Below are 23,442 nucleotides of genomic sequence, written 5' to 3'. Positions count from 1 at the left end.
ATATCATAAAGCACAAATATACAGAAACCTCAATGCCCATAGTTTTAAAAAGGCCTGGAGTGGTGGGTGTGGTGTAATCTTAGCATCACTCCTATTTCAGGTAGGGGAACTGATGCACAAAGGATATTAATGATTCGACCAAGGTCACATCACTGGAAGTGGTACTGCCAGGATGTGCTGCCCACAGTTCAAAAATTTCACACTGCTACAATTCTTTTGTTCTAAGAAATGCTGAATCCCTCCTTGACCAAGGAAAAGTGAATGTCAGAATTAACTTCAGAAACTATAATTCACTTAAAAAACTTTACACATTATTTTGTTTATAATTATTTGTAACAAATAATGTTAGCTATTTTCTCAAATTACTTAAAATAATAAACCAGACTGGCCTTGTATGTGTGTTTGATGTAGAAATTCTGAAATTCTAGAGGAATTCCACATATGAAGAAAAACAACGCCTGAGTTAGGTGATATCTTTTATTGCGAGTTAGGTAAAGTCTTTTCTTCCCGAAAATTATTTTGTTAATCAAAACATACATGTGACCATCACAAAGGAAAGAAGTATTTGGGGTATTTTGTTTATCTGACCAAAATTTAAAGTACACGGTGGGGTGGGAAAAGGTGTGACAGCTATCTGGGTTGACAACTGGATATATTGTGAGAAACTGTATATTTCTTGCTTTCAACCTATATACAATTGGGGTTCTGTTCTCTACAGTAACTGATTATGGAATAAACACTTGAAGAGTGGGAAAAAAAAATCGGTAAGTGACAAAATCAATGAGGCAGTGTTCATGATAAGCAAGGTTATGAAAAACCAGGGCTATACTGCTTTATAAAAACCATTCATTCTGGGGACGAGGGGAAGATGGCGGAAGAGTAAGACGTGGAGATCACCTTCCTCCCCACAGATGCACCAGAAATACATCTACACGTGGAACAACTCCTACAGAACACCTACTGAATGCTGGTAGAAGACCTCAGACCTCCCAAAAGGCAAGAAACTCCCCACGTATCTGGGTAGGGCAAAAGAAAAAAGAATAAACAGAGACAAAAGGATAGGGACGGGACCTGCACCAGTGGGAGGGAGCTGTGAAGGAGGAAAGGTTTCCACACACTAGGAAGCACCTTCGCGGGCGGAGACTGCAGGTGGCGGAGGGGGGAAGCTTCGGAGCCGCGGAAGAGAGCGCAGCAACAGGGGTGCGGAGGACAAAGTGGCGAGATTCTTGCACAGAGGATCGGTGCCGACCGGCACTCACCAGCCCGAGAGGCTTGTCTGCTCACCGCCGGGGCAGGCGGGGCTGGGAGCTGAGGCTCGGGCTTTGGTCAGAGCGCAGGGAGAGCACTGGGGTTGGCTGCGTGAACACAGCCTGAAGGGGGCTAAGTGCGCCACGGCTAGCCGGGAGGGAGTCCGGGGAAAAGTCTGGACCTGCCGAAGAGGCAAGAGACTTTTTCTTCCCTCTTTGTTTCCTGGTGCGCGAAGAGAGGGGATTAAGAGCGCTGCTTAAACGAGCTCCAGAGACGGGCGTCTAACAGCACACACCCCAGAGATGGGCATGAGACGCTAAGGCTGCTGCTGCTGCCACCAAGAAGCCTGTGTGCGAGCACAAGTCACTATCCACACCCTGCTTCCGGGGAGCCTGTGCAGCCCGGCACTGCCAGGGTCCCAGGATCCAGGGACAACTTCCCTGGGAGAACGCACAGCCACAGGCTGGTGCAACTTCATGCCAGCCTCTGCCGCAGCAGGCCGCCCCGCACGCCGTGCCCCTCCCGCACCCCTGGCCCGAGTGAGCCAGAGTCCCCGAAGCAGCTGCTTCTTTAACCCCGTCCTGTCCGAGTGAAGAACAGACACCCTCCGGTGAACTACATGCAAAGGCTGGGCCAAATCCAAAGCTGAACACTGGAAGCTGTGCAAACAAAGAAAAGAAAGGGAAATCTCTCCCAGCAGCCTCACAAGCAAAGGATTAACGCTCCGCAATCAACTTGATGTACCTGCATCTGTGGAATACATGAATAGACAACGAATCATCCCAAATTGAGGATGTGGACTTTGAGAGCAAGATTTATGATTTTTTCCCCTTTTCCTCTTTTTGTGAGTATATGCTTCTGTGTGAGATTTTGTCTGTATAGCTTTGCTTCCACCATTTGTCCTAGAGTTCTATCCGTCTGTTTTTTTAAAATTTTTTTCTTAATAATTATTTTTTATTTTAATAACTTTATTATATTTTATCGTACTTTATTTTACTTTATCTTCTTTCTTTCTTTGTTTCCTTCCATCCCTCCTTCCTTCCTTTTCTTTCTTTCCTTCTTTTTCTTTTCTTCCTTCCTTCCTTCCTTTTTTCTTTCTTTCTTTCTTCTAATTCTTTCTATTTTTCTCCCTTTTATTCTGACCCATGTGGATGAAAGGCTCTTGGTGCTGCAGCCAGGAGTCAGGGCTGTGCCTCTGAGGTCGAGAGCCAACTTCAGGACACTGGTCCACAAGAGACTTCCCAGCTCCACATAATATCAAACAGCAAAAATCTCCCAGAGATCTCCATCTCAACACCAGCACCCAGCTTCACTCAACAACCAGCAAGCTACAGTGCTGGACACCCTATGCCAAACAACTAGCAAGACAGGAACACAACCCCACCCATTAGCAGAGAGGCTGCCTAAAATCATAAGTCCACAGACACCCCGAAACACACCACCAGAGGTGGACCTGCCCACCAGAAAGACAACATCCAGCCTCATCCACAAGAACACAGGCACTAGTCCCCTCCACCAGGAAGCCTACACAACACACTGAACCAACCTTAGCCATTGGGGACAGACACCAAAAACAACGGGAACTACGAACCTGCAGCCTGCAAAAAGGAGACCCCAAACACAGTAAGATAAGCAAAATGAGAAAACAGAAAAACACACAGCAGATGAAGGAGCAAGATAAAAACCCACCAGACCTAACAAATGAAGAGGAAATAGGCAGTCTACCTGAAAAAGAATTCAGAATAATGATAGCAAAGATGATCCAAAATCTTGGAAATAGAAGAGACAAAATGCAAGAAACATTTAACAAGGACCTAGAAGAACTAAAGATGAAACAAACAACAATGAACAACACAATAAATGAAATTAAAAATACTCTAGATGGGATCAATAGCAGAATAACTAAGGCAGAAGAACGGATAAGTGACCTGGAAGATAAAATAGTGGAAATAACTACTGCAGAGCAGAATAAAGAAAAAAGAATGAAAAGAACTGAGGACAGTCTCAGAGACCTCTGGGACAACATTAAACACACCAACATTCGAATTATAGGGGTTCCAGAAGAAGAAGAGAAAAAGAAAGGGACTGAGAAAATATTTGAAGAGATTATAGTTGAAAACTTCCCTAATATGGGAAAGGAAATAGTTAAGCAAGTCCAGGAAGCACAGAGAGTCCCATACAGCATAAATCCAAAAAGAGATACAGCAAGACACATATTAATCAAACTGTCAAAAATTAAACACAAAAAAAACATATTAAAAGGAGCAAGGGAAAAACAACAAATAACACACAAGGGAATCCCCATAAGGTTAACAGCCGATCGTTCAGCAGAAACTCTGCAAGCCAGAAGGAACTGGCAGGACATATTTAAAGGGATGAAGGAGAAAAACCTGCAACCAAGATTACTCTACCCAGCAAGGATCTCATTCAGATTTGATGGAGAAATTAAAACCTTTACTGACAAGCAAAAGCTGAGAGAGTTCAGCACCACCAAACCAGCTTTACAACAAATGCTAAAGGAACTTCTCTAGGCAAGAAACACAAGAGAAGGAAAAGACCTACAATAACAAACCCCAAACAATTAAGAAAATGGGAATAGGAAAATACATATCGATAATTATCTTAAATGTAAATGGACTAAATGCTCCCACCAAAAGACACGGATTGGCTGAACGGATACAAAAACGAGACCCATATATATATGCTGTCTACAAGAGACCCACTTCAGACCTAGAGACACATACAGCCTGAAAGTAAGGGGATGGAAAAAGATATTCTATGCAAATGGAAACCAAAAGAAAGCTGGAGTAGCAATTCTCATATCAGATGAAATAGACTTTAAAATAAAGACTATTACAAGAGACAAAGAAGGACACTACATAATGATCAAGGGATCGATCCAAGAAGAAGATATAACAATTGTAAATATTTATATACCCAACATAGGAGCACCTCAATACATAAGGCAAATACTAACAGCCATAAAGGGGAGATCGACAGTAACACATAGTAGGGGACTTTAACACCCCACTTTCACCAATGGACAGATCATCCAAAATGAAAATAAATAAGGAAACACAAGCTTTAAACAAGATGGACTTAATTGATATTTATAGGACATTCCACCCAAAAACAACAGAATACACATTTTTCTCAAGTGCTCATGGAACATTCTCCAGGATAGATCGTATCTTGGGTCACAAATCAAGCCTTGGTAAACTTAAGAAAACTGAAATGGTACCAAGTATCTTTTCCGACCACAACGCTATGAGACTAGATATCAATTACAGGAAAAGATCTGTAAAAAATACAACACATGGAGGCTAAACAATACACTACTAATAACGAAGTGACCACTGAAGAAATCAAAGAGGAAATAAAAAAAATACCTAGAAACAAATGACAATGGAGCCATGATGATCCAAAACCTCTGGGATGCAGCAAAAGCAGTTCTAAGAGGGAAGTTTATAGCAATACAATTCTACCTTAAGAAACAGGAAACATCTCAAATAAACAACCTAACCTTGCACCTAAAGCTATTAGAGAAAGAACAAAAAACCCACAAAGTTAGCAGAAGGAAAGAAATCATAAAAATCAGATCAGAAATAAATGAAAAAGAAATGAAGGAAACAATAGCAAAGATCAATAAAATTAAAAGCTGGTTCTTTGAGAAGATAAACAAAATTGATAAACCATTAGCCAGACTCATCAAGAAAAAAAGGGAGAAGACTCAAATCAACAGAATTAGAAATGAAAAAGGAGAAGTAACAACTGACACTGCACAAATACAAAAGATCATGAGAGATTACTACAAGCAACTCTATGCCAATAAAACGGACAACCTGGAAGAAATGGACAAATTCTTAGAAATGCACAACGTGCCAAGACTGAATCAGGAAGAAACAGAAAATATGAACAGACCAATCACAAGCACTGAAATTGAAACTGTGATTAAAAATCTTCCAACAAACAAAAGCCCAGGACCAGATGGCTTCACAGACGAATTCTATCAAACATTTAGAGAAGAGCTAACACCTATCCTTCTCAAACTCTTCCAAAATATAGCAGAGGGAGGAACACTCCCAAACTCATTCTACGAGGCCACCATCACGTTGATAACAAAACCAGACAAGGATGTCACAAAGAAAGAAAACTACAGGCCAATATCACTGATGAACATAGATGCAAAAATCCTCAACAAAATACTAGCAAACAGAATCCAACAGCACATTAAAAGGATCATACACCATGATCAAGTGGGGTTTATTCCAGGAATGCAAGGATTCTTCAATATATGCAAATCAATCAATGTGATAAACCATATTAACAAATTGAAGGAGAAAAACCATATGATCATCTCAATAGATGCAGAGAAAGCTTTTCACAAAATTCAACACCCATTTATGATAAAAACCCTGCAGAAAGTTGGCACAGAGGGAACTTTCCTCAACATAATAAAGGCCATATATGACAAACCCACAGCCAACATCATCCTCAATGGTGAAAAACTGAAAGCATTTCCACTAAGATTAGGAACAAGACAAGGTTGCCCACTCTCACTACTGTTATTCAACATAGTTTTGGAAGTTTTAGCCATAGCAATCAGAGAAGAGAAGGAAATAAAAGGAATCCAAATTGGAAAAGAAGAGGTAAGGCTGTCACTGTTTGCAGATGACATGATACTATACATAGAGAATCCTACAGATACTACCAGAAAACTACTACAGCTAATCAATGAATTTGGTAAAGTAGCAGGATACAAAATTAATGCACAGAAATCTCTGGCATTCCTATACACTAAGGATGAAAAATCTGAAAGTGAAATCAAGAAAACACTCCCATTTACCACTTCAACAAAAAGAATAAAATACCTAGGAATAAACCTACATAAGGAGACAAAAGACCTGTATGCAGAAAATTATAAGACACTGATGAAAGAAATTAAAGATGATACAAATAGATGGAGAGATATACCATGTTCTTGGATTGGAAGAATCAACATTGTGAAAATGACTATACTACCCAAAGCAATCTACAGATTCAATGCAATCCCTACCAAACTACCACTGGCATTTTTCACAGAACTAGAACAAAAAATTTCACAATTTGTATGGAAACACAAAAGACCCCGAACAGCCAAAGCAATCTTGAGAACGAAAAACGGAGCTGGAGGAATCACGCTCCCTGACTTCAGACTAGACTACAAAGCTACAGTAATCAAGACAGTATGGTACTGGCACAAAAACAGAAAGAAAGATCCATGGAACAGGATAGAAAGCCCAGAGATAAACCCACGCACATATGGTCACCTTGTCTTTGATAAAGGAGGCAGGAATGTACAGTGGAGAAAGGACAGCCTCTTCAGTAAGTGGTGCAGGGAAAACTGGACAGGTACATGTAAAAGTATGAGATTAGATCACTCCCTAACACCATACACAAAAATAAGCTCAAAATGGATTAAAGACCAAAATGTAAGGCCAGAAACTATCAAACTCTTAGAGGAAAACATAGGCAGAACACTCTATGACACAAATCACAGCAAGATCCTTTTTGACCCACCTCCTAGAGAAATGGAAATAAAAATAAAAATAAACAAATGGGACCTAATGAAACTTCAAAGCTTTTGCACAGCAAAGGAAACCATAAACAAGACCAAAAGACAACCCTCAGAATGGGAGAAAATCTCTGCAAATGAAGCAACTGACAAAGGATTAATCTCCAAAAATTTTAAGCAGCTCATGCAGCTCAATAACAAAAAAACAAACAACCCAATCCAAAAATAGGCAGGAGACCTAAATAGACGTTTCTCCAAAGAAGATATACAGACTGCCAACAAACACATGAAAGAATGCTCAACATCATTAATCATTACAGAAATGGAAATCAAAACTACAATGAGATACCATCTTACACCAGTCAGAATGGCCATCATCAAAAAATCTAGAAACAATAAATGCTGGAGAGGGTGTGGAGAAAAGGGAACACTCTTGCACTGCTGGTGGGAATGTGAATTGGTACAGCCACTATGGAGAACAGTATGAAGGTTCCTTAAAAAACTACAAATAGAACTACCATATGACCCAACAATCCCACTACTGGGCATATACCCTGAGAAAACCATAATTCAAGAAGAGTCATATACCAAAATGTTCATTGCAGCTCTATTTACAATAGCCCAGAGATGGAAACAACCTAAATGTCCATCAGCGGATGAATGGATAAAGAAGATGTGGCACATATACACAATGGAATATTACTCAGTCATAAAAAGAAACAAAATTGAGCTATTTGTAATGAGGTGGATGGACCTAGAGTCTGTCATACAGAGTGACGTAAGTCAGAAAAGAGAAAGACAAATACCGTATGCTAACACATATATATGGAATTTAAGAAAAGAAAAATGTCATGAAGAACCTAGGGGTAAGACAGGAATAAGGACACAGACCTACTAGAGAACGGACTTGAGGATATGGGGAGGGGGAAGGGTAAGCTGTGTCAAAGCGACAGAAAGGCATGGACATATATACATTACCAAATGTAAGGTAGATAGCTAGTGGGAAGCAGCCGCATAGCACAGGGAGATCAGCTCGGTGCTTTGTGACTGCCTGGAGGGGTGGGGTAGGGAGGGTGGGAGGGAGGGAGATGCAAGAAGGAAGAGATATGGGAACATATGTATATGTATAACTGATTCATTCTGTTATAAAGCAGAAACTAAAACACCATTGTAAAGCAATTATACTCTAATAAATACGTAAAAAAACCCATTCATTTTACTTCTATGTAGTATTCTGTAGGACAACCAATTAAAAAACTTATAAACTGAATAATTACAAATCTAAGTTCACATTCCAATTCTAGTCATCCACAACCTGATCAAGGACAGAAAAATCAAAATAGAGAATGGAATGGGAGGAAAAGATGAAGGAGAAAGGTGCCTTGATAAGGAGAACTTGAGGGTCAACAAATATAATATTTTTCCTCCAAGGCAAATGTCAAAGCCTTAACTTGTTAGTCAAACAATAATTCGATAAGCATCGATTTGACAAATACAGGAAACATAGTGTCAGGAATGAAGATACATTCTTGAATGAATGCAAATTCTTATGCGTTGAAAACTCACTGCTATCAACAATTTTTACATAATGTCAGTTGGACGGTACCTCAGAAGTCATCAACAACTTAGGGAGTGTGTTTCAATGGAACTCGGCAGTAAGATAACTGGGCAACTGCACATCAGCAGGATGTCATACGTCCTTAGACAAAATTAAAGCAACTTTTATGAAATCTATTTTTAAACCAGCATCATGGTCTGTTGTCTTCAAATCTACTTAACCACCACATCTTAACTGTTTTGCTAAAACATTCCCTTGTCATGTGTAAAATCTACCACTGAATTTTCTAAATCATTAGGGAGGTAACTTCAAATAAAACCACTGCTAAGCATTATACTACAAGTGACCCTCTTGTAGAACTGATTCTCATCTCAACATTTCAAAAGAAAATACAGACTTAAAAATAATCATAGGTACTAGAGTCAGCTACGTAGGCAATGACATGAAGCAAGCGATTAATTATCTTCAAATTATAGTAAACAGTCATGTCTAAATGGCACTGTATAAAATAGAAAGCCTAATTTTTACCCAGCCCCATATAAACTAAAAAATGCATAATAGTTAATGATATAGGTAAGCCTCTTATTTCATGATACTTAATATTTAACAAAGATAATTTTAACTACAGCCCCTTTATCATAAAGGGGTCTCACAGAGACTAAAACTACTTGATGAGATCTTTTCGTTTGAAGAATATGAAGATAATTTCAAAGTTTTTATTTTGAAAAACTCTTCATTAAAAAATATTACTAGGCTTTTGAGGAAACAAGTAACTAACTTCCCACCCCCACAAGAATTCTGATATTTTTTCTAGGCACTGATTATCCAAACAGCAGGAATTCTTCAAATCAAAATAAGCAGTTTGAACTTATCAGTAAATATTTAGAAGTTATTTAAATTATTAAAAATAAAACTTTAGTTTAGTTGGTGATTTGATTGAGAACTGAAAGCTTTAAATGTATATTCGTAAAAGAGACATTTTAACCAGAAAGGAGTTCTTTATGGTATCTCATGCCCTTTCCTTCCATAAGTTGATATGTATAAATTTTGTCCTTTAGCTGGCAAGGGGCAATTTAGAGCAACGACCTAATTATAGATGGGCTTGCTGCTGCTACAGCTGTCAGAGTGGGTCAGTGGCATCGTTAAAGGATTTTCTAAAGTTAGACAGGTAAGAAAATGGACTCCTTTCTCTACCAGTCTGAAAGACACTGGCTCATCACACCTACAAAAGAAGCTGAAATTTTATGCAATGAAAGCTCTGAAAACATTTGAAGCTTAAATGTTTTTACTAATCCTAAACGGTTCAATTTTGTTTGTGGTTTTCTTTTCTTTACACCACAAGACATGGTTTGGCAAGTGCTCAAAGAATGAATTAATAAATTAATACAGAAGCAATCAGTGAAAGCATCTTGGAAAATATAAAATGATGATTACACATTATGAAGTAGTTATGTTCAAAACTGTGGTTGCAGGTGCATTTCCAAAGAATTATGCAGTAAAGTACGTATATTTTGGCTCCAGAATTTTCACATATTTTTAAATTTAAATGTTCACTCTTGGAAGTGAATGACCAAAAAACCAAAAAGCAACTATTCTTATATGTAAAACACTGTATCAGTCTTCTAATTTTTCTAACACTGTGAAAAATTTCAAAACAGAAAAGTTGAAAGAATATTACAGTGAACACCCATATACCTACCACCTAGAGTCTACCACTAACATTTTACTATGTGAGCATTATCATACATCCATCTCTCTACCCACCCGTGCAATTAAGTGATGCTTTTTTTTGGGGGGGGGGGGTAGGCCACACCGCGTGGCATGCAAGACTAGGGATCAAACCTGTGCCCCCTGCAGTGGAAGCGTGCAATCTTAACCACTGGACCGCCAGGAAAGTCCCTAAGTGATGCTTTTTAAAGTCAGCTGCTGATATCATTACCTATTACCTCTAAACACTTTGGTATGCATATCATTAACTAGGGTTCAGTATTTGTTTGATTTGTAACCTTCTACGGGAACATTTACATGCAATGAGACATACAAAAAATGTACCACCTGATGAGTTTTGACTAACACTTATTTATATAACAAAGCTGTCAAAATACAGGACATTACCACCACAGAGAAAGTTCCCCCACGCCCCCTTTTCATCAGTCTCTCCTCCCAGAGGCAACAATTGTTCTCTCTTTTTTTTATTTCCCCAACTATAGCGTATGGAACCCCATATAACTGGAATTTTGTCTGTTCTAAAACCTTATATAAATGGAAATAGTGAATATATTCTTGTGTAACGCTTTCACTCAGCATAGTATTTTTAAGATTCATCTGTGTGTTATCAGTAATTCACTCCTTTTTAGTAGCTACTGATACTACAGTGAACTCCTAAATACTAGATAGGGATTCTGATATTACTTCATACCTTCATATTGACATCGGCCCCATTGCCTACTAGAAGCTCTAAACACAATGCTCCATGTGTTGATGCAGCAGCAAAGTGCAAAGGAGTAAACCCTTTTTCATTCTTTTGATTTACATTAGCACCACAGTCTATAAGTTCATTCACGACAACATCTTGTCCATTGTAGCAGGCTACATGAAGAGGTGTATTTCCATAGGCATTTGGTTCATTCATCTATTGGAAGAAAAAAATTGTCAATCTTAAAGCAGTCTTCCTAATTATCGCTGTGAGCTATTTTAGCAACACTGTGGTTGAAATCTAATTATTAAAGTGAGAAACAAACAGGGATAAATACACAGATATGGCTTATAATCTTAAACTTCAATAGAAAAATGAACATAACAACATTTTGGTGTCAAACGATTTTGTAGCTTCAGGGAACATAACTCATATATACGATGTCTACTTCATGACAAAACTGAATGATTCCAAGAGATATTTTAGGAAAATGAAAACAAATAATATATTTTTAAAAGCATTTTAGGGAAGGGACAACCACAGAATTAATTCTAAGAATCATGAAAAATGAACACAAACTGAAAATTCTGACACATATTGAAAAACACGCATATTTTCTGCTATTTACAGTGACAAAAGATTAATAAAGTTGCTGATTAGTAGAGAGAAAGATTTTTTTAAAAATGACTGACATCCTTTTCTATTTAATTCATTTTTGCAACAAACTTGGGCTTTAGATATTTTCCAGCCTACATACTGACATTTTACCAAAATGAATATGCTCAAAAAATATAGTCAACATTGAGAAATAATTCATGTAACTGAAGTTTCCTTTCTATTTCTTAAAAAATATATTGGATGAATATTTTAAAGTTTACATAACTTTTCTGTGGTAAAGAATTGTACTTTCGCTCCTGTCTTCTGGGAGGTCATCTATGGCACACCTGACAGCTGTGTCCTTGTCCAGGGTGGGAGCTGGCTACCCTGGACCTGAGAGCAGGAGCAGGCACAGCGGGTCTTTAGGGCAGGGCCAACCACACCACATAAACCAACCATGTGATGGAGGGGAGGGGCTTTGGGTCCGCTGGTATCAGTGGACTTGGAGACTGAAATCAACCATATGAGCAATTTTGATCAATCAATCATGCCTATGTAGTGGAGGCCCAATAAAACTCTGAAAACAAAGCTCAGGAGTGCTTCTCTGGTTAGCAATACTATGTGCATATGTCACGTTCTGATGCTGGGAGAGTAAGGAGTCCTAACTCTGTAAGGAGAGGCCAATGGAAGCTTTGTGTTTAGAATACTCTTAGACTCTGCCTTGTGTGTCTCTTCCTTTGGCTGATGTTAATTTGTATCTTTTCTGCATAATAAACCATAACTGCGAGTATAATAGCTTGCAGTGAGTTTCTGGAGTCCTTCTAGTGAATCATCAAAACTGAAGTCAGTCCTGTGTGGAGACTGTGCCCTCTAACCTTGTGGTTGGCCCCAACTTATCACAACTTTATTTAACATTTTCTTTTCTCACATCTCTGGTAACAGAAATTAGAGGAAGTGAAAAAGCAACAGTTAACTTTAGTCAGGTTATCTAGATTTCATCACCAAAAGCTGGCGGACACAGAAAAGATTCTCCCTCGGAGCTTCCAAAACTTTGAGAGATTAAATTTATTGTTTTAAGTCACTCACTTCAGCTCTAGGAAACTAAGTCATGCAATTGGAGGCCACATGTCACTAAATGGCTCTAAGTCTGACCACTTTTTCTGAAGAACACTCTCACCAGAGTTTATAATTTTGCTGTCAATAACATAAGCTTTAAAAATTGCACCAGAATGGACTTGAAACAGTGATCAGAAACAAGGCTATCTCATTTATCTAGATCAAGGGTCTCTTAAGGCATTATGTCACTCTGTTGAAACAGAGCTAGGAACTGCTGAGTTGAAATAAAACTTTCATCTGTTTGCACTCTACAAGCTTCTACCTAACAATGTGTTTGAATTTTTGATCCCTACATTTTCAATAACTAAGTGCTTCACAAAGTTCTTAAATTAAATTAATAGGCTATCCAGCTCCACAGTTCTGCCACGTATTCTTTGTCCAACCAGATTACCACCTATCTTTCTGTCTTTGCAGCTGATCTAAACTACCTCCCTCTCTCCTTCTACCTGGCTGCTTTTTCATCTGTGTTTTAAAGACCAGATGAGTTTGTCAGAACTGTGCCTAAAGGATGGACTGTGGGAGTTCCAGGTATTCTTAGCTATCCCAGTTCCGTAATCAAATATATTCAGATGAAGGAGCAACCCCTCTGAACCAAAGAGATCATACAGTAAGGAACACTTGCAGCTAATGGGCCAGAAGCCTCTAGTTTTCCTGCCTGCCTCTGGCCAATATCCTGTAATGTGAACAGCTACGGTCATTTAAAGGAAATATTACACAAACTGGGCAAATAATACTAATAATAACCCAGCCACTTAGGAAAATAATCCAAATATGTCTGATCTGCTGGTTTCCATAGCTGAAATGAAGCTACAGGGCCTAGAATGTGATGGAAAAGAAAAACTTCTGTCAATCAACCGTTCACCTTTGGAATATATTTTACCTTTTAATACATTTGACTAACTTCATGGCTTGGTCAGACATCAGTGCACTGTATATTATGTGAAGGACTATAAACATAAAACTATTAAAAGACAAAAATCTTATTGTAAGAAATCATCTTTTAAATTTGAAATAACTTCTGCCAACAACAAAATCACAAACACACAAAATGCTCCATTCTTCTGTACTGCTTACATCAACCCCAAGATCAAGAAGGTACTTGACCACGCTGATCATCCCACTAGAGGCTGCTGCGTGGAGAGGTGTGTAAGACTTCTTGTCCTTGCATGTCACTTCAGCTCCGTGTGCCACAAGTAATTTCACTACTTCAATGTGACCTGAAAATGTGTTTATGAAGAAAAAAACAAGAAGATGAGTGTATGGAAAACATGAAATACAATCCTGAATATCTTTAAAGACAGGTAAAAATACAATACAAATTAACTAGATAATGCATGACAAGTCACCAATTAATCACATTATAACCAGAGAGATGATAGAAGAAAAAAATAAGAATTCAGGATAATTTTGATAAATGCTGATAGAGGTAACTAATAATTGAAAATAATACATTTAATTATTTTATCCAATGATAACCCTGCAATCCTTTTACCTAGATCTTGTTGTTTCCAAGGTTGTTTCAATACATTCTCCAATTCTTAAGTTAGCTTTTCATGTCTAATGTAAGACATTAGTTTATGTTGTAGAATCTTCTTCTACGTGGAAATCTGGGAGTGACTTGGGCTTATTTCTTAAAAAATGTCAGGTCTTTAGAACATGCAGCTAAAAACTTCTTTTCCCTTATTATTTCCACCAGATGCCTTAACAATCAGGATAGGCTAGGTCAGCAGTCCCCAAACTTTTTGGCAACAGGGACCGGGTTCATGGGAGACAATTTTTCCACGTGGCGGGGGTGGGGCGGGAATGGTTCAGGCGGTAATGTGAGTGATGGGGGGGATGGTTCAGCCCTATGCGGGGGATGCTGAGCGGCAGATGAAACTTGGCTGGCTTGCCTGCGGCTCATCTTTTGCTGTGTGGCCCGGTTCTGGGGGATGAGGACCCCTGGGCTAGGTTATACATGCTGTGGTTAGCAACCAACTCCCAAATCTCAGTGGCTTAAACAATTAGTGTTTTATTTCTCTTTAGCATTATGATAGCTTGGCCAGAGGGCTCTGCTCAGTCACGCAAGGATCCAGATTCATGGAGCTGACACACGATTTGAAGGCAGCTTGGTCACTGTGCCAGAAAGGGGAACAGACTACAGTCTCACACCAGCAATTAAATGCTCTGGTCCACAGGGGATGCTACTTTCATTAGGCAGAACTAGTCTCAGGCCCTACCCAACCACATAAGGAGGCCAGGTGGAAGGAGGGAGAACCGCTGTTCTCCTTTCTTATCTCCTCACTTCTTGTCACATTAGATTATACAGTACTTTCTCCTCCTCCCAAAAGCCTTTCCACCTCTGTGCCTTTGTTCATGGGACTGATTCCTACGTTGTACAGAATGTTCTGCTTGGACGTTTCTTTCTAATCGTTGTTACTAATCCTCGAAGAAGGTCATGTCAGTTCCTATCTTCCCTAGAAGTCTTTTTAAGGCTTCTAGTTGCCTAGAATTACGTGGCCAAAAGCACAGTGTACCTGTAAATACTATCTAATAAGCATACATAATAATACTTTGTGATGTATCTTAAACTTGAATCATTATTTAACAAACTCTTTAATTACTTTTATGTATTAAGTTCCCAAATATATATATCTTTAAAGGCAAATATCATAGGCGCTTATGTTCTACTTCTTGGTGTATTTCAAACAAAATAGGTACCTAATAAATATGTTACATTAAACGAGTTGCTAATGATGCCATTTTTAATACCCCTCATAGGGAAGGAGTATATAAAGTAAATAACTATAAAAATGAGACTTTCAAACATAGTGCCTTGCCCCCTTGAAAAAAGGAGTCTACAAGATGCATAAAGAATCAAGTAGATATAGTTGTTCATATATATAAATTATCAATTAAAGTGGATACATTCAGCTATTTTTTCCCCATTTCAATATGAAAAATATCTACTATATTTTTAGGAAAAAATCAAAAGAATATCTGTCAAATCATTAGATGCCAAATTAAATGTGACTATCATATAAGAGCACTAACTGGTACAAAAGATCTCTCACTACACATTACTCTCTGATCTATGGCTCTAGAAAGACAACTACTTGGGTTTACTGTAATGTATTAAAAACCAGGACTTATAATGCCCAGGAGGCTCACGCATAAATATAGCTTTTTTAAACCGGGCAAATGCATATTATTCACTAAATATGCCAAAAAGAAACAAATTCTCCTGATTTTTAAGACTAGAAGGCCCATTATACAAACATAATGGAAAAACTATCCAAAACCAACACATCATTCTAAGTAAATGACTTAGATCATATTAATTATGTAGATTCCAGGAAGTGTGAACTTTTCCTGAGACCGATAAAGCCCTATTTTTAAAAGGTGCCATGCATAGGGAAATTTACAATCTTAAAATTGACAAATATTTATTTAATCACATTTCTGAAATATGTAAAAATTCCTTTAACGGACCACTGAAAACATGAAGAAGGGGTCTTTCCATAGCCAGTTTGGGGTGACCTATTTAAAAGAAAAAAGGGAAGAAAGTTCTAGAGTGAAATAAATGATATTGTTCTAGCAAGGTGGAACCTAGCCAGAATACATATGTGTTTTCCTTATCAATTTATAGAACGATGCTACCAAGGAGACTAGATTTCATTCAATTCATATGGGTGTATTTTTAGAAGACAGCATCCAGCAGACATGCATGGCATACATAATTCTGTAGTCAATAACTCCTTTAAAAAAATTATATCCATGCAACGTGAATTTGATAAATGTAATCATTATCTGTCAGGAATTTGGAAAATTCCCTACATTTTTCTTTTGTTCATGAATGTATTAATAAAAGTAAAATGAGCTATGCTCACAAGTTTTTATGGAAAGGAAAGTAAGAAGAAAAACACCATTTCACATCAACTCAAATTATGCATTGCTTTAAGAAGAATTAATGTAATGAGTTGCTTATCAAGGTAATTAATATTTATTTAGTACCCTCTATGTCAAAGTCACCACAGTAAGGTACTTTGAGGCAAAAAGTGACTGGATATTGCTAAAAGCACTGAAGGCAACAGAAAAGATGAATGAGTAAATGGATTTTTTTTAAAACAGATCTTTATTGGAGTATAATTGCTTCACAATACTGTTAGTTTCTGTTGTACACCAAAGTGAATCAGCCACATGCATACACATGCCCCCATATCCCCTCCCTCTTGAGCCTCCCTCCCACCCTCCCTATCCTACCCTTCTAGGTCATCTCAAAGCACCGAGCTGATCTCCCTGTGCTATGCTGCTGCTTCCCACCAGCCAACTATTCTGCATTCGGTAGTGTATATATGTCGATGCTACTCTCACTTCGCCCCAGCTTCGCCCTCCCACCCCATGACCTCAAGTCCATTTTCTATGTCTACCTCTTTATTCCTGCCCTGTAGCTAGGTTCATCAGTAACAGTAAATGGATTCTTAATGAAGGTTCATGGTAGGAGCAAACACAGCGTAGGGAGGGAAAAATGATCAGTTCATTTGGGGACAGAGGTGGGGCTGGGGAACATAAACAGAGGATTCAATCGTAGCATAAGTATAAGAGGTAGAACCTAACAGAAAAGTAAGGGTAGCCTCAACCAGGGGACAGAAGGCCAGGGCAAATACAGAAGCCTGTGAGAAATAAATTACAAGAAGACATGTAATGCAATAATGTAATGTCTCTTAGGCTAACATTGGCAGATTCTCTAGAGGTGTCAATGACCTGGACTTAAGGCCTGTCTTAAGAGACCAGGCAGTAACTCCCTACTTTCATATATTTAGCTCCTTTTTAATCCTGAACACCTAAAACAACTGAATGGTTTTAGAAACTGTGTGTCAATACTCCTCTTTTTCCAAGCTTAAAGGAAGGAAGAGACAGGGAAAGGAAAATTATGAATCTCTGAATGTTTATGCTCAAAAATTAAATGGACTATGAGGTCCAAGAAATACAGAATATCTTTTACAATCCACAATTGGCCTGAAAAATGACATTTAGTAGATCAAGGAAAACAAAGCCATCCAAGGGCCTCTGAGATATACACACCCAGCTACTCTGGGAGCTCAATTAGAGGCAACCCACAAAATTCCTTGGCCTTCAATTTTATGAAAACAGCTGTTTAGCCAAGTTTAATTCTTTGGAGATAAAAGGCCTGACACCCTCTGCTTAATGTGTGAACCTTTTAATATAAGGTATATAGTTTAAAATCACAGACTATCTGTTCCTGAACTGTCAAGAATAAGCTATTCCAGAATATTCAGAAAAATCCCCAAGACTTAAAATACAGAAAACCTACAGGCTGTGAGGAGGGCACTTTAGGACACCACAGGAGACTTGCTTCTGGATGTTTTACCTTCAGTTAACAGAAGAAAAGTGCCCATGACATAACTGGAGGCACAAACCTTTGGTGTGAGAGAAACACCAAGAGTCCAAGAGTTATTTCCATGATGGGCAAAGGATTTTCCTGGACCTTGGGGTTACCGTCAACTGGTTTGAGTTCATTTGGTTTCTTACATTTTTGTATTTTACAATTTTATATAGTTTTTAAAATTAATAATCTTCTATCAACCTTCGAATTTTAAGTGAGAGCTAGGAAAAGACAAAAGCAAAGGCAGGGAGTAGTGAGGATAAGCTATGCCTGTGAGAAGAGGGGCTAGACTGTCTCTGTAGTCAGTATGAGAGGCACATGGGAATGAGACCAGCACTATGTGGTCCGTCAGTCCATGTAATTTTTCCTAAGTCAGAGGAGCAAGAAGAGCAGAAGCAGAATAGACTGTTGGGAGGAAAAGAAAAAGCCCTGAGCTCCATGGCTGCAAAGAAAGGAGTTCTTCAGCTCTATTGTAAGATGCCCCACCCACGGCTTCCTTCCAGAGGCACAGCCTAGCCCTACGGGACTTGCAAGGTTTGCAGCAGGTTGAGATACACTTCGACCTGCGTGGTCTTAGCGCCCGCAGGCCAGCATCTCTGCTCTGTTCTTTCTGTGCGTTTTAAAGTATCCTGTGGAAGCCTGACTTTTCTCCTCCCTGGCTGTCCCAGTTACCTCAAAAACCCATTAATGCTTTCGTTAGTGCTCTGCTCGTGGAGTTGCGTAGGTTTTAAGCAGTCTGCCCCAGGACCATTTTCCCATGAGCTCTGTTAGTTTCAAACTGCAACTGTGCAGATCCTAAGACTTTTCAAGAATCCTTTTTTTTCTTTGTTTGGTCACACTGAGCAGCTTGTGGGATCTTAGTTCCCCGACCAGGGATGGAACCCACACCCTCGGCAGTGAAGGCGAGAAGTCCTAACCACTGGACTGCCAGGGAATTCCCTCAAGAATGTTAAAAGCAGAAAAGCTGATATCTAAACCTCAGTTTCTTACTGTGGTAGAAATCAAACGTGATATGCCTATTTAACACAGTGCTTGGCACAAGATAACAGGCTTCTTAATACATCTTCACAACTTCTACCTTAATATTCCCATACAAACAAGGATGGGTTCAGGATGGGTATGAGAATGGGCTTTTAGTAAACACCAATCTAAACTCTGTATCCCAAACTTGTGTCTAGGACATCTCTCCCTTTAAAAGTAAACAATTAATTTTAAACAGCTTTCAGGAGAACTGGACCTAATGTACTCCTGTCCTGGCAAACCTCCCCTGACTCCCAGGCTGGTTCCACTTGGGCAGCAAACTCAGATATGGTACAACTTCTCACTACCCCAAAAGACATGTTATACCAAATGCAAGAACGAAATGTCCAACTTTTCCTTAATACTTAATGTCAAAAAATAAATTTAAAATACACATACCCATATATGCTGCCCAGTGGATAGCACGTCTATCTTTCTTGTCAAAAGCATTAATATTGGCACCTCTAGACAAGAGTAGTTTCACCATCTGGAATAAAAATAAACACAGTTTCATCAACATTCAGAAGCAGAACTGTTCATGAATATCCATCGTGAAAACTACTCATCTCAAGCTCTCTGGCACTGAATTTCTGCATCTGTAGAAAGGAAAGATGAGACTATATACTGAAGATGCTTTAACATAATTTAATAAACAACAGGACAATATACGAAAAAAGGTTTCACCATGGTGGTTACTGAAGTCAGGCATCAGCATCTTTTTCAAGATGCCACTTTGTGTCCTGGTATTTTATGAACAACTAAGCACAAATCTGGAGAGTCTAAAGGGAGAGTATTTAACAACAGGTTTTATTCCTTTTTATAGCCCAAAGTGTTATTAAAATTCGAAGTGCATTCTGATCCCAGAAACCTCTTAAATTTAATTCAAACACAGATGCAGTGTCCGTAATATGATTAGACCTGAAGGTCACTGCACAGTCTACTTACCTCATAATGTACCAAAAAAAGTCATTTCCATTAGGTTCAAGCATATTTACAATAGTTTCCCCATTAGAAAGGGCATTCCAGATGTCAAAAAGGGACTCATCTAGTGACCTGAACTGCAGCAGAGACGAGAATTCTTTATGTTGCAAAAGCCGAGAACAGTGAAAACAGCACTGCAGTGACTAACCCTCAGCCATGGAATCTTGGGAATGTCACTTTACCTCTTTTTTTAAAAAAAATTGAAGTATAGTTGATTTACAATGTTTCAGGTACATAGCAAAGTGATTCAGTTTTATATATACATATGTTTCTTCCAGATTCTTTTCTACTACAGGAAAAGAATTGATATTGAATATAGTTCCCTCTGCTATACAGTAGGACCACCATTTTTACTTCTTTGAGTTTCTGTGTCTGCAACAAAAATGGAGGACTGGACAAGCTGCCCTCAAAGGTTCTTCTAACTCTGAGTCTCATTCTTTCCTAAGTCTTCCATGCACATACATAAACCCCACTCTTTGCTATGGCACACTTAACATTAACCAATACTCCTTGTATAAGATAACTAAATATTAATTTTCTTAAATTGTTTTCTTTTGATGGTCTGTCATCAAAGAATTCTTGACTAAATGTTCAAAATAAACTATAAGAAAATGTTTTTGGGCTTCCCTGGTGGCGCAGTGGTTGAGAGTCCGCCTGCAGATGCAGGGGACATGGGTTCATGCCCCGGTCCGGGAAGATCCCACATGCCACGAAGCGGCTGGGCCCATGAGCCATGGCCGCTAAGCCTGCGTGTCCGGAGCCTGTGCTCTGCAACGGGAGAGGCCACAACAGTGAGAGGCCTGCGTACCGCAAAAAAAAAAAAAGGTTTTCTACACTCCACCTTCCTTTGCCACCATCTTTCTGGGAGAACAATGAAACTGTTCCACCTTCCTAGACATTTTTTCCTGCAATGACAGAACATACTTTTCACATTGTGTTACAGTTGGCAGTGTTGTCCTTTATCTCCCCAGGTTGACCATGAAATTCAAGTGCAGGGGTTGTATCTGATAAATAAATTTCTAAATCTGAGAAAGCTATATATCATGAATTATCATGAAAAGAAGTCTGAGGGTTTGAAAAAGGCAAAATTAAATAAAAATGAGCAAAATAGGCAAGTTCATTAATAATGGGAGGGCGGGCACACATGCAGAGAGAGAGAATCACTGTCTAACTGAATACCACTTACCTCCCCGTGTCCACTGAAAGCTGCATGATGCAGTGCAGTTCTCCCTGCTCGATCAGACACATTTACATTACTCAGCAGAGGGACCAAAGCTTCCGCACACTTTACAGCTTTATTAGCAGCCGCTATGTGTAAAGGTGTTTGCCAGTTTTTGTCTCGAGCGTTAACATCTGCAGAATGCTTCAAAAGTACCTGAACTGCTTCCTAAAACATATGAAGATATACAAGACAAATGAGTTAACAGCTTTAGAAATTGTACACACATGAAGGAAATAAAATTTCTTGAGAAAATAAAAATAGTTCTGGCAGAACCTGCTATAAACAAGCCAGAAAACAAAATAGCTTGAACTAAAGGCAGTACTCAGAGCCATGCAAGATACATCAAAATAAAACATTCCCTTTCTCTATCCTCCAATTAAAGGCACAAAAATCAGTCTCTATCAAAATGTACAAGAAATACTGACAAATATCCTTCAAAAACATTCATTACTAATATTGCTTTTCTAGATGGTGAGATACAATTAATTTATACTTTCAAAGCTTTAAAAAGTAGATTTATCACTTTGCCATTAAATATATAAAAATTTAAACATACTACTTCCCAAAGTATTCCACATGCTATATTTTACAAAATGAAAAATCACTAGGATCTAATTCATTAGAGAGAGAGTGAAAGAGAGGGAGGGAGGGGAGGGGAGGGGAGGGAGGGAGGGAGGGAGGGAGGGAGGGAGGGAGGGAGGGAAGGAGGGAGGGAGGGAGGGAGGGAGGGAAGAAGTCTTTGTTGTGATGCTACCTGGTGGGAAAGTTGGTGTTAACAAGGCAAATTAAGAATTTACCATTCAAAGGGATTGGTCTCCCAGAAGCACAAGAAAAATGTCACAAAACATCCATAAACTGGACTCATGGCAAAATCGAAAGGAATCCAGTATGCCATCAATATTAAGCAATATAATCAGAACTAAACGTAGCAAAATTTTTCTCCTTACAGTGATAATCCTATTTTTGGCAGATGAACAACAAACTACATATGAAATGAAAAGGACCAGAACCAAATCACCTCAGTTCTGTCATTTACAAGGTATAACTATTCAAGTCTAGTAAAACTGACCCTTGGTTTTCTTATCAGTAAAGAGGGGAAAGAGCACCTGTCCATCACTCATCTCAAGTTTGCTATGAAGCAAAAAAACCTAACGTACATAAGATTGTTCAAAAGATTAAAATAACTAACTATGCAAAGTAGCAAGGAAGACTAAGCAAAATAGTATTATTCATGATTTGCACATAGCCTTTGAAATAAAAAGCAATCAGAACTGCTGAAATATGGGAACCAGCGCAAGGCTGGCAAAAGACTGGAGAGACGCCCATCAATCTATCAACCTGCTGAGTAGCTAAGTAAAGACATATGGAGGCCTGCCCTGTGACCCCACAATTCCAATCCAGCTATTTACCCAAGAGAAATTTTAACAAGACCCATCTAAGAATGTTTTTATTTATTTTATTTTTTATTTTATTTATTCATAAGAGCCAAAAACAAGAAGTGTAAATGTCCACTTATAGGAAAATAGATAAACTGTTGTACATCCATACAGGAAACACTACTCGGCAATAAAAAGAAATGAACCACTAATGTACACAACAATATGACTAATCTCAAAAGAAGTCAAGACATTAAGAGTACATACTGTATGATTCCATTTTTATAAAATTCTAGAACAGGCAATTCTAGAACAGGCAATTGAGAGGTGCCTCTGGGGACAGGAGGGACTGACTGAAAAGCGACATGAGGGAACGTGCTGGAGTGATGGAATCTTCTAAATCTAGATTGGGAGAAAGGTTACATGGGTGTATACATTTGCCAAAACTCAACATTACACACTTAAAGTCTGTGCATTTTACTGTAAATTATATTTCAATTAAGAAAAAGGAATATAGGGAAAAAGATACACAGAGGAATATATACTCAGAATCGTGGAGAACAAAGTACAAACACTGTCAGGATTCTCAATCTTCATCCTCAAGAAGGGTATTTTGTGACTTAGGGAGTAACACTAATACCATCCTGGGAAATAGATGTACTAGAAAATAATTAAAAACAAAATGAAGAATTTATAATTGGATAAACTAGGCAAATACAGCATACTATAGATGCCAGGCTTGCCTTAATTATTTCCAACTGGAATTCACAACGCATACCTTTAAGTTTCTGAAAAGTGTATGGAATACTTATGTTCCATCAGCAAGAACAGAAAAATCAAAGCTATACTTTCGTTTCACAGAAAAACAAGAATAAATCCAGTTTATGGTTGAGGGTGGGTGAGATGGCACCTAAAGAAGGCTGTAAACACAACGACTAAGACTGTTTGGACCCTGGGTCCACTGCTGG

General features: G+C 38.6%; 1 protein-coding gene across 15 annotated transcripts in view; it reads right to left on the bottom strand.

Moving 5' to 3' along the window:
* Positions 1-23,442, bottom strand: part of ANKRD28 (ankyrin repeat domain 28) — a 186,399-nt gene that overhangs the window by 39,760 nt on the left and 123,197 nt on the right. For all 15 annotated transcript variants that reach the window (XM_049710169.1, XM_049710171.1, XM_049710172.1 and 12 more), the window contains 4 exons: positions 21,063-21,263; positions 19,295-19,382; positions 13,564-13,706; positions 10,780-10,992 (listed from right to left, as the gene is read on the bottom strand). In XM_049710169.1, the coding sequence (XP_049566126.1) occupies positions 10,780-10,992; positions 13,564-13,706; positions 19,295-19,382; positions 21,063-21,263 (645 nt within the window). The remainder of the gene's footprint in view (positions 1-10,779; positions 10,993-13,563; positions 13,707-19,294; positions 19,383-21,062; positions 21,264-23,442) is intronic.

Source organism: Orcinus orca, chromosome 5 (assembly GCF_937001465.1).
Source record: "Orcinus orca chromosome 5, mOrcOrc1.1, whole genome shotgun sequence".
Lineage (NCBI taxonomy): Eukaryota > Metazoa > Chordata > Mammalia > Artiodactyla > Delphinidae > Orcinus > Orcinus orca.
This window is presented reverse-complemented; position numbering and strand designations above follow the sequence as displayed.